Here is a 14,660-nt window from a genome sequence, read left to right as displayed (position 1 = left end):
TACAAAGTGAGCTCCATGATGACATATGGTGCGTCTCAGTCAGCTCTCTAGTTCTGTAGTCAGGGCACTGATCAGGCAGTCAGCCATTTTAAGGGCTGTCTCAATCACAAAAACCTGCCAGTGCACTGGAACGTTCGCTCCCTAAAAAAAATCCCACAATGCACCACAAAACCAAGGATCTTCGATGCGCACTTTGTTCCCTTACTGGAAATGACTTCGTTTTCTGAAGCCTCTCAGCTCGAAAAGAAAATGGTGGACAAACTCAGCCAACTTCTCTACAAATGTAAGTTGCTTGTTATCGTTGCTGTAGCTCCCAAATGATTTACTTAGCGATTTACTTAGCGATTTTGAACTTTATTTGACATTCTATGTACAGTTTGTTTGAGTCTAATGACTTAAGTGTTTAATGATTTAAAAAAAAGTCCACTAGCTAGCCTACAATCCTGCCTGAAGTACCATAATGGAAACGTGTCATTAAACTAACAAATTTATATGACATATAATGTCAGAAAGATATCAGTCCTTTTCGGTTGATAAATGCCAGTGGAAGTTTTATAGCGCGAGTATGTAGTCATGTCACCGGAAATTGAGTCATCAGTGTCCCAGGGTGTAGTGAGCCAGGGACCTTACCAGTGCCCGAACTTCTGTACATGATATACTGATTCACGACCTAGGGGCTCGGGGCTGATTGACACACACCATGGTTTGCCAAGGTTGGAGTGGAAGAACTCGAGTCGCCTGCACAGAGCTCAACCTCACAGAACACGTTTGGGATGAACTTGAACACTGACTTGGACCCAGGCCTCCTCACCCAACATCAGTGCCTGATATCACTAATGCTCCTGTGGCTGAATGAGCACAAATCCCCACAGCCACGCTCCAAAATCGAGACAGAAGCCTTCCCAGAAGAGTGGCGGGGACACAAACTTTTGGCCATTAGGGTTTGTAATGACTTAGAATTACTGAATAACTTTAATAAAACACAAAGTGAGAATTTGCTATACAACACTTTCCAAAATTTCCAGAAACTCTTCACATTACAATGACATTACAGCTGGTGTGTCTATTAGTTACAGTAGTTTAAAACCTAGATAAATGGTCACTTACAATAAGTTGTTAATTTCCTGAGTACAGTATGTTAGAGTAGGTAAAAATGAGGTCAGCTTGAACCTGATTGCCGTTTTCATAAAAGAAATACTGCTACAGAACATTTTGATATAAAAAAGTCTTGACATTTTGGGTAGGAGCTCCACATTTTAACACTGGCGCACGCTGCTATGAGTTAGCACTTAAAAATATGCCAACAGTCTTCTCCCCCCACATCCCTCACCCTCCAATAAAAATGACAGATAGTTCAGTCGACATATGAAAGATTGACAGTTGCGTAGGTGTTTTGAAACCCTGCCCCTTCCCCCATCCCACATTAGTAATGTTTCGGTTGGTGCTCTGGTCTCAACCTGATTTTACACAAGTGATTTGTGAAAGGACTATATCGAAAATATTCTTTACTGTACTCTTCCCTTCCCAGCAGTGGGATTATGCATTACTCCTCTTCAGGGTTTGTCAGCTTTGTACAGTGTACAATTCTGAGACTTGAAAGTTCAGGAATAAATAACTGTAATGTTCCCAATAAATAAATTTGATGGTATACATTTGCCTAATAAGGTTAGTATTTGAGTTGTTGCATTATATACATAGAATTAATCTGAGCTGTGGTATTACATTGCAAGGGATCTGTGTCAGGAAAAAAAGCCCAGATATATTGGATATAGGATTCAGTTCATCAATCTCTGTTTACCTCTCTCTCTCTCTCTGTGCTACTTTTCATTCTCTCAATATCTTTGTATTATATGTCTATCTCCCCCTGCTTCTTCTCTCTTTCACTCTGCAGGTGATCTCCACAGCCAACAACACCCTCAATGGTATCAGCAGTTCCACCGTGTGTACTGAGGTCATCCAGTCAGCGCAAGGCATGGAGTACCTACTAGGTAGATTAATATCCATTATATCACAGCACTGTTGAATTCCTCATTCTGATTGGTCAAAAGGAGTTGATTAATTTTCTTTCACAGCAGCTCTGATAATAGTGTCAGCCGCAAGTCAAATTACAGGTTTTTTAATATGTTATTGTTTCTATAGTAACAACTAATTCCAAAACATTGTTATTTAGCAAAGAAACGTATGTAACGGTTGCTATGGTGAAACTTTCTGTAAGGAGAACATTTATTTACCATTTATGGAAGGAGACTCCACATTAGGGCTTTGAGGAAAAAGTTACGTTTTCAGCCACAGGAAAGTTTTAAGGGTGACAACTTTGCACTGTTTATTGTTAATGAAAGTGATAACAGGTTTTGTACTAACTTGTTTCGCAGACATTCCGCAATATAAAATGTAACTTTAAACGGGTAAAAAGTACATGATGTTGATCTTTAATAAATAATAAGTAATTATTGCTGTTGTATAAGAGGAATTAAACTAATCCGGACATGCTGTTGTAGGAAAATAATCTACTCCAGGGTGGTGTGATATGCTGTGGAAATGGAAAGCTCGGAATTACATCATTGCATTCAAGCTACAATGTGGGAAAAAACATGGATGCCACCATGGCGTTCTGTATAGTCAGTGTTATAGATTTAAAAAGCTAATATGTCTGTTGATTGATCTAAAGTAAATACTTGTATAAAGACCATAAAGGTAAGAAGTGCTAACTTTTTTTTATGTTTACTGCTGATGCTGTGGGCAGCCATGTTGACTTGACATCAATTGCTAAACTTGTTGGAGCTTGGAGTTGAGAAGACCATCCAGAGTTAGGATTTTCCTGGTCGGGGTTTGGGAATTCTGAGTTACAGCGTCTAGTCAAATGCACCAAAACATCTTGTTGGAGCCATATCACACTACCATGTTGTTGATTATTTTCGTATAACATCACACCTCACTGTATTTTATCCCTTATATAACATGTCTTTACTCCAATCCTCTTTTAACTGTGACCTACACATTTGCTTTACTAGAAATGAACCTCACCGTCCATTTGCGTATGTGCCAGAGTAGAGTTTCAAATTTCTCCCAGTATCAGGCTTCTACTGGGCTTTTATTAAGCTCTGAATGCTTCATTATCGCTAAAACACAGTGCTGAAGCACTTTGATATGTTTTCCCAGCGCAGACTGTACAACTGACAGTTTAGTTATTTTAGACCCATCTCACCTTTCTTGTGCATTAATATCCACTGTTACAGCAGCTGTGACTCTGACAGTATTATCAGTAGACTGTGTGTGTGTGTGTGTGTGTGTGTGTGTGTGTGTGTGTGTGTGTGTGTGTGTGTGTGTGTGTGTTAGGCGTGGTGGAGGTGTATCGTGTGGCCAGGCGAGTGGAGCTGGGCATCAAGGCCACGGCCGTGTGCTCAGAGAAACTGCAGGAGCTGCTGAAAGACATCAGCCGTGTTTGGAACAACCTCATGGGCTTCATGTCTCTGGCCAACCTCTCAGTGAGTAATTCCACCATCAGAATGAAACACTTCATGCACACTGTAACTATTTGACACAAATCTCATTTTTCAGTCAGGTGGAACGTCATTCGACACAATTTTCAAGATGTTTTCTAGTGAGATTTTCTGTGCTCTGGGGTGGTGTGAAGCAGACTGCTGGTCAGTGCTGCGTAGAGAGAGCGAACAAAAAGTGTAGAGATGGGTTTGTGCTCAGTCTGAGGTTCGCCCCCGGGAGAATATTGCTTTTCAAATGGCAGATGATAATATTTGAGGTGTCTGTGTGTGTCTGTGTAAGCGAGCGAGCTCTGGGCAAGAGCGAGTGGGAGTTGGAAGGCAGTATCTGAATTCTCTTTTCATGCAATCCAAAAGCACCTTGTCTGTCTGAGGCTTTTTGCTTTTTTTGTGCAGGTGTATTGATCAGCAGGCTGGATGAGCTGCTGTAATTCCACTGCGATCTGATGCTTAGAGGAGTCTAAAAACTCTTTATGGAGCATAGGCATTCATTCTGTCTGTGTGTGTTTTCCAGCCTGATGAGAGCTCTCTGGACTTCTCCTCCTGTATCCTGAGGCATGGCATCAAGAATGCAAAGGAGCTGGCCTGTGGAGTGTGTCTGCTCAATGTGGATTCGCGCAGCAAGGTCTGCATAGCATACACAGTCATACCAGGCCACATATATCCATGTATTGCTGTTCTGATTCTTGTTACCTTCACCATGTTTCTTCTGCAAGCACAACAGAAAAATGACCAAAATTCAACTTAACACCACTTTGATCACAAAAGGTCTGAGACTGACCGCTGCTTTGCCTTTGGTTATTTTGTAGAAGAAGGAGGAGAACACATTTGGACGTCTGTTTAAAAAAGTATGACACACTGATCTTTGTTTTGGTGCATTTGGGAAGCTGGTGCTCCTAGATTGTGGTGCCAAAATGACCCCTGTCTATAGCAGTTAGATGGAAACTCTGTAGCTTGAAAACTACTTATTGCAGGATACACATTCCCTTAGCTCTGGCTGTTCATTTCCAGTACACAGCTTTGCTGAAGATCTGTGAGGCTGCTGTTCTGTTATGCATGCTATTGTAAAGAACTCTAGAGAGGCAGATGATGGCGACAAGTCATTTTGGCACCTCAGTTTGGTAGGGGGGTGATGTTTCCAAAAGGGAGCAGCTGATTTAAAGGGCGGTGGCACAATGATACAGCTGGTAGAGTTGCCTCCTCACAGCTCCTGGGTCCCTGGTTCAATCCTGGGCTCGGGTTACTGTCTGTGCAGAGTTTTGAACGTTCTCCTTATATCCATGTGGGTTTCCTCCGGGTTCTCTGTTTTCCTCCCATCTCCTGAAAACATTGCAGTGGGTGGACTGCCAACTCTAAATTCCCACTTCATGCCAAGTTATCCTGGGATAGGCTCTGGATAAAGGATAACAGTTACTGAGGAGGAATAAATGAATGAATGCTAATCTTGCTAGTAGTGATTAGCTGAGATGCAGCCTCTTTGCTATAGTACTTTAGTGTCTGAAGAAGACCATAAGAATCCCAACCATCCATCGCCTTTCCACAAAAACACTGCTGAAAATGTAATACAACAGTGAATGCTTTTCACCTACACCTGATGAAACCCCATCAGATCAGTGGTGAAACCACTTCTGCTTACAGCACTAAGTTCAATCAAATAGTTTTACTGCTTTTCACTGGTGATCTGAAAAGCTGCTCATTGGAAAAATTGAAATGTACAACTCCAGATTTGGCTAGGCTTTAGGGGTGTTTTTGATGGGAAAGGTGTCCAGGATGGAGGTCTTCTCTGTGGGACTGTAGGGTGCGGGGCCGCACTGCATCTCAGCTGAGGAGCTCTGGATCATGAGCAGTGTGATCAGGAATGGGCAACTAGCTGAAAGTTAGATCTCCTATAGATGTTTTAGTCATTTAAAAGCTAGAATATCTTCATAAGATATACAGAGGGCTCCAAAAAATGAGTCCTTTACCCAAGGACTGTTTTTATATTACCAGTCATCAAAAATGTACACAAATATTTGCCCAGTTAATACACATTATACAAGAATACATGATTTGAATCCTTGTATGAAATCCAAATATCCTGTTTACACACCAGTAGTGTTTTTGTAAATTGGTGTGATGCAACTCATATCTAAACTGTACACCAGGCATTACCAACACACAGTAGCAACTGTCACGTCATGTTTGTCATAGTGATCTGAAGCTGACTCAAGTAGTACTGTCCCCTGTGCATTATGTTATTATACCACAACGCTCTTGAATTCTCAAATCAATCAGTTAATAATAAAATCTAATCATTGGCAAATTGCTATAGTATAAGAGGAATAAAACACTTTGTGATTTACTGTTATATTTGTTCACTATATGACTTTAGAATGTTGAGAACTTGCGTAAGAAATTTTATTTGGCAAAATGGTATTAAGTTTAGGCGGGCACGGTGGCTTAGTGGTTAAAAAAGGGTTGGGGGTTAAATCCCGCCTCTGCCCTGTGTGTGCAGAGTTTACGTCTTCTCCCCGTGCTGCGGGGGTTTCCTCCGGGTACTCCGGTTTTCTCCCCCAGTCCAAAGACATGTGTTGTAGGCTGATTGGCATTTCCAAATTGTCTGTAGTGTGTGAATGTGTGTGCGATTGTGCCCTGGAGCCTCATCCAGGGTGTTCCCCGCCTTGTGCCCCGAGTTCCCTGGGATAGGCTCCAGGCTCCCTGCGACCCTGTGTAGGATAAGCAGTACGGAAAATGGATGGATGGATGTTATTATTATTATTATTATTATTATTATTATGAAATAGTTGAAATTGTTTCACATGTTCATGGACAATGTTCATCATTTGTTTCTTTACAGCATGTTAAGCATATTAATTTACACTTATTTCCATAGATTTGTGTACGATTTACATACAGCTACTCAAATCACATGGAGAATTTTTTTGCCTCGTGAGCAAGTTGCCTATTCCTGTGAGGTTAATAGGGGCTGTAGCACTCAAACACTTGGGGCTTCTTGGTGATAAACTTCCTCTCCATCTTGATGCTTTCTTTAGATTTCTTTGGTTCAGACATCCATGACAATGTTTATGCTACTTTCAGGCACTGACAAAAGACCCAGGCACAAAGTCAATGGTAAATATCGTGCTTTTTTCTTTTTTTGTCTTAAGGCTTTGACAAGCTGGAAATATCCTCCTCAGGACTGTGTCATGGTCTTTTTTTTTTGCTGTTCACATATAGGCCTAACCATTTGAGCCTGGCATCTAAATACAATTAACCTTTTAGAGAAGCTCTGTCCCAATCGGTTGCCCTTTTCACCAGCGGCGGACCTCCTACCCTGTCTTCAACTGGCTGTGGAATATGTCACCATGAAATTAGCCTATATAGTTTTGGAAATGTCCATTGCAGTGTCTCATACTTGTTGAACGGCCAGATTATCAATGTGTTTGAATGAATATACAGAGAAAAGAAGAGATTAAATGAACAGTGGATTATCAGACCTTTATAGCTTTAAAAACCACAGCTCTTCACAAGTCCTGGGTGTTATTGCTTTAGTATTTAATGAGAATAACGTGATTACACAAAATGCCTGTCAAAATAGGCTAAATAAAATGTGTGTGTGTGTGTGTGTGTGTGTGTGTGTGTGTGTACAGGAACACCTGTAACCCTGCTCATTCATGTAATTGTCCAATCATCTAGTCATATGGCAGCAGCAAAATACAAAAAGTCATGCAGATCCAGGTCAAGAACTTCAGTTAAAGTTCACATCAAAATAGGTTTAAAAAAAAAGTGATCTCAGTGACTTTGTAAAACTTTGTAAAAGACAGCTGAAGATTGGAAATGACTAGGCAACTAGATAGTTGTCCAATCTCCACCTATCCATTTTAGGTGAACCTGTGCCCACTGTAGCCTCAGATTCCTGTTCTTGGCTGACAGGAGTGGAACCCGATGTGGTCTTCTGCTGTTGTAGCCCATCCACCTCACGGTTTGACTTGTTGTGCATGCTGAGATGCTTTTCTGCACATCACGGTTGTAAACAGTGTTTATTTGAGTTACGGTAGCCTTTCTGTCAGCTCTGAACCAGTCTGACCATTCTCTTCTGATCTCTCATTAACAAGGCATTTCTGCTCACAGAACTACTGCTCACTGGATGTGTTTCGCACCATTCTGTCTAAACTCTAGAGACTGTGCATGAAAATCCCAGGAGATCAGCAGTTTCTGAAATACTCAAACCCGCCCATCTGGCACCAGCCAGCATGCCATGATCAAAGTCCCAGAGGTCACACTTTCTCCCCATTCTGATGTTTGATGTGAACCTTAAATGAAGCTCTTGACCTGTATATGCATGACATACTGTATATATACAGGTGTTCCTATTAAAGTGGCTGGTGAGTGTATGTGTGTATATAGGCCTAAATATATTACAGCCCCTCTCTGTGTAGGAGGGTATGATTCACCACACATGAGTCATGGATATTTAACCAGGAGCGCAAACCCTTCTGCATAGCTGCATGCGCACGCAGCAGCCGCAGCAGCTGGGGCTTTCAGGAAGATAGCACTGAATGGGCTCGTCGAGTGAACTTCATAGCATACTCATTTCCGCTTCCATATATAGACACTGTGAGTGTAAAGTTCAAGTCAGTATCTCCTTTAAATCACGGGAGGCAATCACAGCTGAGTGTCATTTACCATGCACAATACATGCGTAATACACTAACCAAACCAAAAACCGTCCTTAGCCTGGGTGTGTCCCAAAAGTGTGTAAAACTTATTATTATTAGAATGCATTCTAATAGCTGACGGGAAATAAAAGTTTAACAGGAATTAAGAAGTCATTTGGGAGAGTATACATAGATTTACTGCTAAAGCTGATTCCCCCCCCCCCCCCCCCCCCCCCCCACTTAGGTTGTTCACATTGTCCTTTTAATGTGTAATATCCAACACCAGTCTGAACAGATCACACTTTTACACTGACCGGGTTGTTTGATGTGCAAAACAACAATGATTATGGCTAGAACAGTGCTGATTCTTGGTTGAATGCTGATTATTGTTATCCAGCCTAAAAGCTTTCTGTTTGTTCTCTCTTCCCTGCTGGATCGGCTGCTGCGGACAGGCTTTTAACTCCGAGACAGATAACTTCAAACTGACGTACGGTGGGCACCAGTACCATGCCAGCTGCGCTAATTTCTGGATTAACTGTGTAGAGCCCAAGCCTCCTGGCCTCATTCTCCCTGACCTGCTGTGATTTCTCTGTTTCACCTCTGCTGCTGTGGAACAACTGACCTGGTTTTGAATGTTTGCTTCTTCTTAATTTATTGTTCTTTTTCCCTTCCATTGCTTCAAAAAAAAACTTTTGCTTCTTCAACTTGGCCTGTTCTGGTACTCAGTGTTTTGTGTATGTTTGCTGATGTAAAGAAACAAGAAAATCAATAATTTATTGATATGTATCTTTAACTTTCTGTCTTTGCCTTTTTTACTGTATCTGTTTGAAGGAGAGTAGAGAAAAAAAAACTGTCAGACCTTTAACTACTGTATGAGATGGACCTGACAACCATCCATAATAAAGAAAGCTGTGATCGTCAGATGAACAGAAATGTAACATAATCTTTAGTTAATTGCATAATGTGAAACAACCATGACTTACACTGTAGTATTTATATTGGACACTTGTTCAATAGATCATGACTATATTAAAGTTACGTATACATCATGCATCCTTTAGATATTTATATAGAAGTATAGAACGATATTTTCCTCTTGCTCATGCTCATCAGAGCTGTGCTGCCATTTAGCTGGAATTTGATCATGTTAATGGCTGGAAATGGAGGGTGTGGGATTGTCTGTAATTTTTTTTTTTTTTTTTGGGATCTTTCCTAAAGAATCACAAGCAGACAAGGCCTTCTACAGTGTTGAAACAGTACAGCATGTTTGATGTTTTTTCTCTTTTGTATCTTGAAGAATGATGAAATGATACTTTAAAAGGTTGTGGTCTTAAAAATGGCTTGTTCTTTCTTCACCTTAGACAAAATTCAGCTTATTTACATAAAATACTTTGGGTGTTTTGAGACAGTGGTGATGTCTATTACAATGTCTATTAAAATGCTGTGTATAATTGCTACTACCTTTCCATGGTTATTTATTAGAATATCTTTGTATGCTCTCAGACATTTTCCACTCCAACAAAACACAATTTGTGTGAAATAAAATGATCTTTATAAAAATATCAAATGTAATGGGATGAAATAATAGCAACAATACAGACAGTGGTGGATGGTTTCATTCTCTATGTAGCTGGAGCTTATCTGAATGTCTGCACTTTCCTTCTCCTCAGATGCAACACTGCATGGGTGACAGTAATCACAGATGTTTGCTTAATGACGTCATTGTTATTGACCCATTTTCTGTCCATTTCTACTGTTCTGAGTTATATTGATGATTTTACTTCTGCATGGGCATATGGATTTCATGGATAGATAATTTTAATGATAATAAGCAAAGCATATACCACAGTGCTGTTGAATTCTCAATTCTGATTGGCCAGAACGTGTTTTCTACATTCTGTGTAATTTTCTATAAGAGCACGACTCAGACATTAGTGCCAGCTACAAGGTAAATCACAAATAAATATTTATGTGCTTGTTAATGCTATAGTGTTTATAGTAACACTGTACATAGGGACTTATATGCAGACGCACCACATAAATTTATTTTTGTTTTTTAAAGAGTGTAATTGCTGATACATTATATGGCCAAAGGTTCGTGGACACCTGAACGTCACACATGTATATGGGCCTTCCCCAGACATTTGCCACAAAGTTGGATGCACACAACTGTAGCATTACAATTTCCATTCACTGGAATGAAGAGGCCCAAACCTGCTCCAGCCTGACAGCACCCCTGTGCACAAAGTGAGCTCCATGAAAACATGGTTTGAGAAGGTTGGAGTGGAAGAACTTGAGTGGCCTGCACAGAGCCCTGACCTCAACCCCACTGAACACGTTCGGGAAGAACTGGAACACCAGCTGCACACCAGGCCTTCTGGCCCACACATATGCTCTTGTGGCTGAAAGAGCACAAATCCACACAGCCTCGCTCCAAAATCTCATGGAACGCCTTCCAGAATAGTGGAGGTTATTATAACAGTAAAGGGAGACTAAATCTAGAATGGGTTGTTCAACAAGCACATGGTCAGGTGTCTTCAAACGTTTGGCCATATAGTTTATAGTGACGTTTTCTGTGAGGAGATTTACTGTTTTTGGTAGACTGTCATTTTAAAACAGTCACTCATTTACATTTACATTTATGGCATTTGGCAGACGCCCTTATCCAGAGCGACTTACAAAAGTGCTTTGAAGTCTTTCAAAAATACATTCTGATACTGGCTCACTAGGAATACCATCAGTCCAAAACTCTGTTGGGAAGGTAATAGACATGCACTCACAATACACTTTTTTTTTTTTTTTTTTTTGGTTTTGTAACCAAAGTTAGCAAAAGTAAGTTTTGCTAACTTAAGTACTTTAGGATCACGAGTGTCTTTAGTCACTCGATAGCCTCTCTTTTTTTCTCCCTTTGTCCTGAACACTGAATAGTCATCTGAATAGTGTTCAGGACAAAGGGAGAAAAACGAGAGGCTGGTGAGGGAAGGACAGTTTATAGATACTATAGGGTATGTGATAATTGGAGCTAACATGTTTTACAGTCATTCCACAACATTAAGCACAACTATAAATGGAAAACATTCTTTAATAAATAAAAATTTGTCTGCTGTAGTGTAAGAGTGCTGTGGTGTGCTGTGGGGCCTATTTTCCTATAACAGTATAACAGTATGCCATCATGCTTTCTTAAAGATAAGATAAAGAATGGCTTATACTTTTTTAGTACTACAAGGATAGCTGAAAATGTTTCCATATCAGTTCTTCTTAAACCTTTTAATTTGATCAATTTCATCTTAGACCTGGCAGTAAATATTTAGGAATTAGCAGTCTAGAATATCAGTATAACTGGGATTGATATGAACATGGAAATATCTTGGGAAACAATTCAAGAAGTCATTATATAATAATGAATCAGTTTTGTATGATTTAGGAAACTGCTTCCATAATTAGAATACTAGCAAAAACACTGTGTAAGCTAAATGCAAGATAAAATTTGCTGCAGTGTGCCGGAAGAAAGCACATGTACATCGATACAACACACAATCTAACATCTTCATCTGCCCATTAGCAGCAACCTGTTCACGTGTAACAAAACACAATATTAATAAAACCGAAAAAAAAAAAAGAAGTTGCTGAAACCAAAATGTGTTTATTTTTCTTCTAACACTTTATTAATTTCAACATAATTATTCAGCTTTTATATTATTTCATGACATAGACCAGGACTCCCAGATCATTTCTCCAGCCATAATCATGAGAAATAGTGTGTGGAAATGCTTATAAGGAAAAAAAACAGTGAATTATTTGTAAACTAAGAATAAACCTGCAAAAGTATCAAAGGATTGAATCATTTGTAGCTGAAAAAAAAGACTTTATTATTTGAACTATTTGAAATATGCCAAAACAACAACACAGCTCCCAAATGTCTTTTCTTTAGCAGCACCATTTTTCCAATTCCCAAAACTCTCTTATCCATGATGATGCTTATTTAGTCTCTCCAAAATCATTTAATAAACCAGATTGGTCTTTTTTAGTTGTTCTTCTAGTTTATGCAGCTGTTGTCAAAGTGGGGTCTGTGATTTTTTAAATTTGTTACAGTCAAGACACAACATGACACAACCCACCATCATCGAAGTTGTTACATTTATTATTGAGTTCTTATAGCTGTTTTGACTGGTTTGACTGGGCACTTAAATGGGTTTAATCCAAACCTCAACTCAAAAACAAGTAGCCTATAAACAATCTTAACTTGGACCTAATGTGTCAGTGGAAAATTCAGGAATAAAATTCTTTATGGCTTTAATAAATAGCCAAAATGTTATTGTAGCCAAAATGTTATTTATATAATGAGCCTAATATTTAATTAGTTGGGTTATGTTCATTAAATAAACCCCTAGTTCAACATTTAACCTATTCCAACTCATTGAGGCTTTTAGTTATTTTCAGTAACCTGTCCTATTCAAGAATATGCTTGAAAACGCTACCAGTAATCAAGAACAGATTGCTGCCTCAGAAAAACAGATGTCTGCAGGACTGGCGAGTCATCACACTATCGAGCAGTTTAAGAACCTGCGTTGCCTTCTTACAGTACCCTAAAGGCTTTGACTTCAGCATCCCATTTCCAGTTCATCTTCCTAATCAAGAATAGCTCAGGGTCTGTCTCTGCTGATGTCACCTGGAATCTCAACTTGGTCTGTCTTCCTCCCTCTCACCACTGGAAAAAAACGCATTGATATCTGTCTCAGTGTTCAACACTCAACAGTGACATTTGGCTCAGTGCTTGGGAATCATCGGCAGCATTTTGTGGCTGGATACTGGGCGAGTCACCAATCACCAAAGTTCACTGATCAGATCTGCTCACCTTCCATTTTTCCTCTGTCTCCTGAAAAAGCCCCCACTGCTTTCTTTACAGGCCCCAGTAAGGTGCCAGGTTCCTACGATCACGCTCATAAACATCGGGAATGACCCCATACGGCGTCTGAACCATCTTCACTGAGGTCTTGCCAAAGAGTTTGCGCTCGTAGTCAATAAGCTGGCGCCAGAACCCACCATTGGGCCGAATGACAGGCCGTCGGGCCTTTACCCAGGCGTGTGCTTCAGCTAGTGACACTCCATGATACTTCATGAGGTAGGCAAGGCAGAGTGAGGCTGAGCGGCTCACACCAGCGGCGCAGTGCACCAGCACAGCTCCACGCTTCTGCCCAACACTGTGGATCTTGTCTGCTATGCTGTCAAAGTACAGTGCTATAGGTGAGTGTGGTGCATCTGCCAGTGGAACCTTTACGTACTCCACATTTGGCCAGTTGAAATTTGGCAGCTCAATGGTGGCATTCACTACGCATGTAATTCCCTTGGACAGCAGCAGGCCACGATTGGATGCTACGGCACCGCGACTGAGGAACAGTGTGGGAGTGATTTGGGCAATGCCACCAAGCAGGCTGCCCGGCTCAGCCATCAGTCTGGGCACAGCCGGACTGGGCATCGTGGAGCTGCGGTGATGGTGCTGTTGGTGGTGATGGTGGTGGAAGAAACCGTGGCTGCTGGAGCCCATTGAGGAAGGGATCGAGAACGAGCAATCTTCAAGTGTAACTAAGGTTGTTCCTCAGAGATCCTTCATCATCCTGAGCAGTATTTCACCATCGGATGGATCTGAAACAAACCAAGCAGGATGCAATTTAATTTAGAAGTGAAAATAAAAATGTCCACTTACATGGACCTACTGATTCCTAAGATCTCCTAAGGTACCTTGAAGGACATATTACAAGAAGTATTGATCTAAAACAATCCCATTTTATTTTAAAATTTATTTTTATTTATTTTACTTAAAAGTGGAAATGAACAAGACATCTGGTCACAGCATAAGATCTAATAGAAACTGCTGACATGCTTTATTCTAGATGACGAAATGACTCAGCTGCTCTCCACAGGGCTGAGACAATATCATTAGCATGCTTGAGTGATGATGCAGGGTTAAGATGAACTAATTGCTGCTCATTGAGGTCTGCTCAGGGTGTTGTTTACTCACGGACCAGGAGGAAGCTTATTAACAAAAGAGCTGGAGGTGATCATGAAATCAGATATCACGGACTAAAGAAAAGTGTGTGTTACACAGTGACCACAATACACAGTACAGCCGGAAAACTGCTTTTACAGCACTTCTGTGTGTTTGTGCTATAACACTGCTCATAAATATAACAAATAACAAATCTCCTAGATAGTTTGTTCTGTGTTTGTGCTGAATGACTTGGCCAAATGTATCTGCCACCATCTTTATGTTAGATAAAGATGCCCCTCAAGGCAACGTAGCATCACACATTTCTCTGGAGCACAGCTACGCCTTACCTGTGCTTTCACCTGCTGCTTGGGGTGCTTGCAGCTGCATGTAGATGAACTGCCTTCACCCCCAAACCCCCCCGGCGTTTTTTAAAAAAATTTTAAATTTAAGCTCTCTGTAATTGTAATATATCACACCTCATCACTTCCCTGCAAGGTGTTTCAGGGTCCAGCAGCATCCATTGCACTCTGACGAAGG

The 14,660-nt window shown here is 40.6% G+C and overlaps 2 protein-coding genes across 12 annotated transcripts in view; one reads left to right on the top strand and one right to left on the bottom strand.

Annotated features, from left to right (window-relative positions):
* synrg (synergin, gamma) overlaps positions 1 to 9,591 on the top strand; it is a 36,707-nt gene extending 27,116 nt beyond the window's left edge. For 5 of the 7 annotated variants that reach the window (XM_053239490.1, XM_053239489.1, XM_034310538.2 and 2 more), the window contains 6 exons: positions 1,892 to 1,988; positions 3,337 to 3,485; positions 4,012 to 4,122; positions 4,307 to 4,345; positions 6,576 to 6,608; positions 8,587 to 9,591. In XM_053239490.1, coding sequence (XP_053095465.1) covers positions 1,892 to 1,988; positions 3,337 to 3,485; positions 4,012 to 4,122; positions 4,307 to 4,345; positions 6,576 to 6,608; positions 8,587 to 8,718 — 561 coding nt within the window. In that variant the 3' untranslated portion in view covers positions 8,719 to 9,591. The remainder of the gene's footprint in view (positions 1 to 1,891; positions 1,989 to 3,336; positions 3,486 to 4,011; positions 4,123 to 4,306; positions 4,346 to 6,575; positions 6,609 to 8,586) is intronic. The other 2 variants (XM_053239491.1, XM_053239488.1) reach the window with 1 other exon arrangement.
* Positions 9,592 to 11,986: 2,395 nt separating this feature from the next.
* The window catches only part of dusp14 (dual specificity phosphatase 14), a 15,117-nt gene continuing 12,443 nt past the window's right edge, over positions 11,987 to 14,660 (bottom strand). For 4 of the 5 annotated variants that reach the window (XM_053239493.1, XM_026924059.3, XM_026924058.3 and 1 more), the window contains exon 2: positions 11,987 to 13,777. In XM_053239493.1, the coding sequence (XP_053095468.1) occupies positions 13,035 to 13,679 (645 nt within the window). In that variant the 5' untranslated portion in view covers positions 13,680 to 13,777 and the 3' untranslated portion in view covers positions 11,987 to 13,034. The remainder of the gene's footprint in view (positions 13,778 to 14,660) is intronic. The other variant, XM_026924060.3, reaches the window with a different exon arrangement.

This window comes from Pangasianodon hypophthalmus, chromosome 14, assembly GCF_027358585.1.
Source record: "Pangasianodon hypophthalmus isolate fPanHyp1 chromosome 14, fPanHyp1.pri, whole genome shotgun sequence".
Lineage (NCBI taxonomy): Eukaryota > Metazoa > Chordata > Actinopteri > Siluriformes > Pangasiidae > Pangasianodon > Pangasianodon hypophthalmus.
Note: the sequence above shows the minus strand (reverse complement) of the source record. Positions and strands in the feature narration are given on the sequence as shown.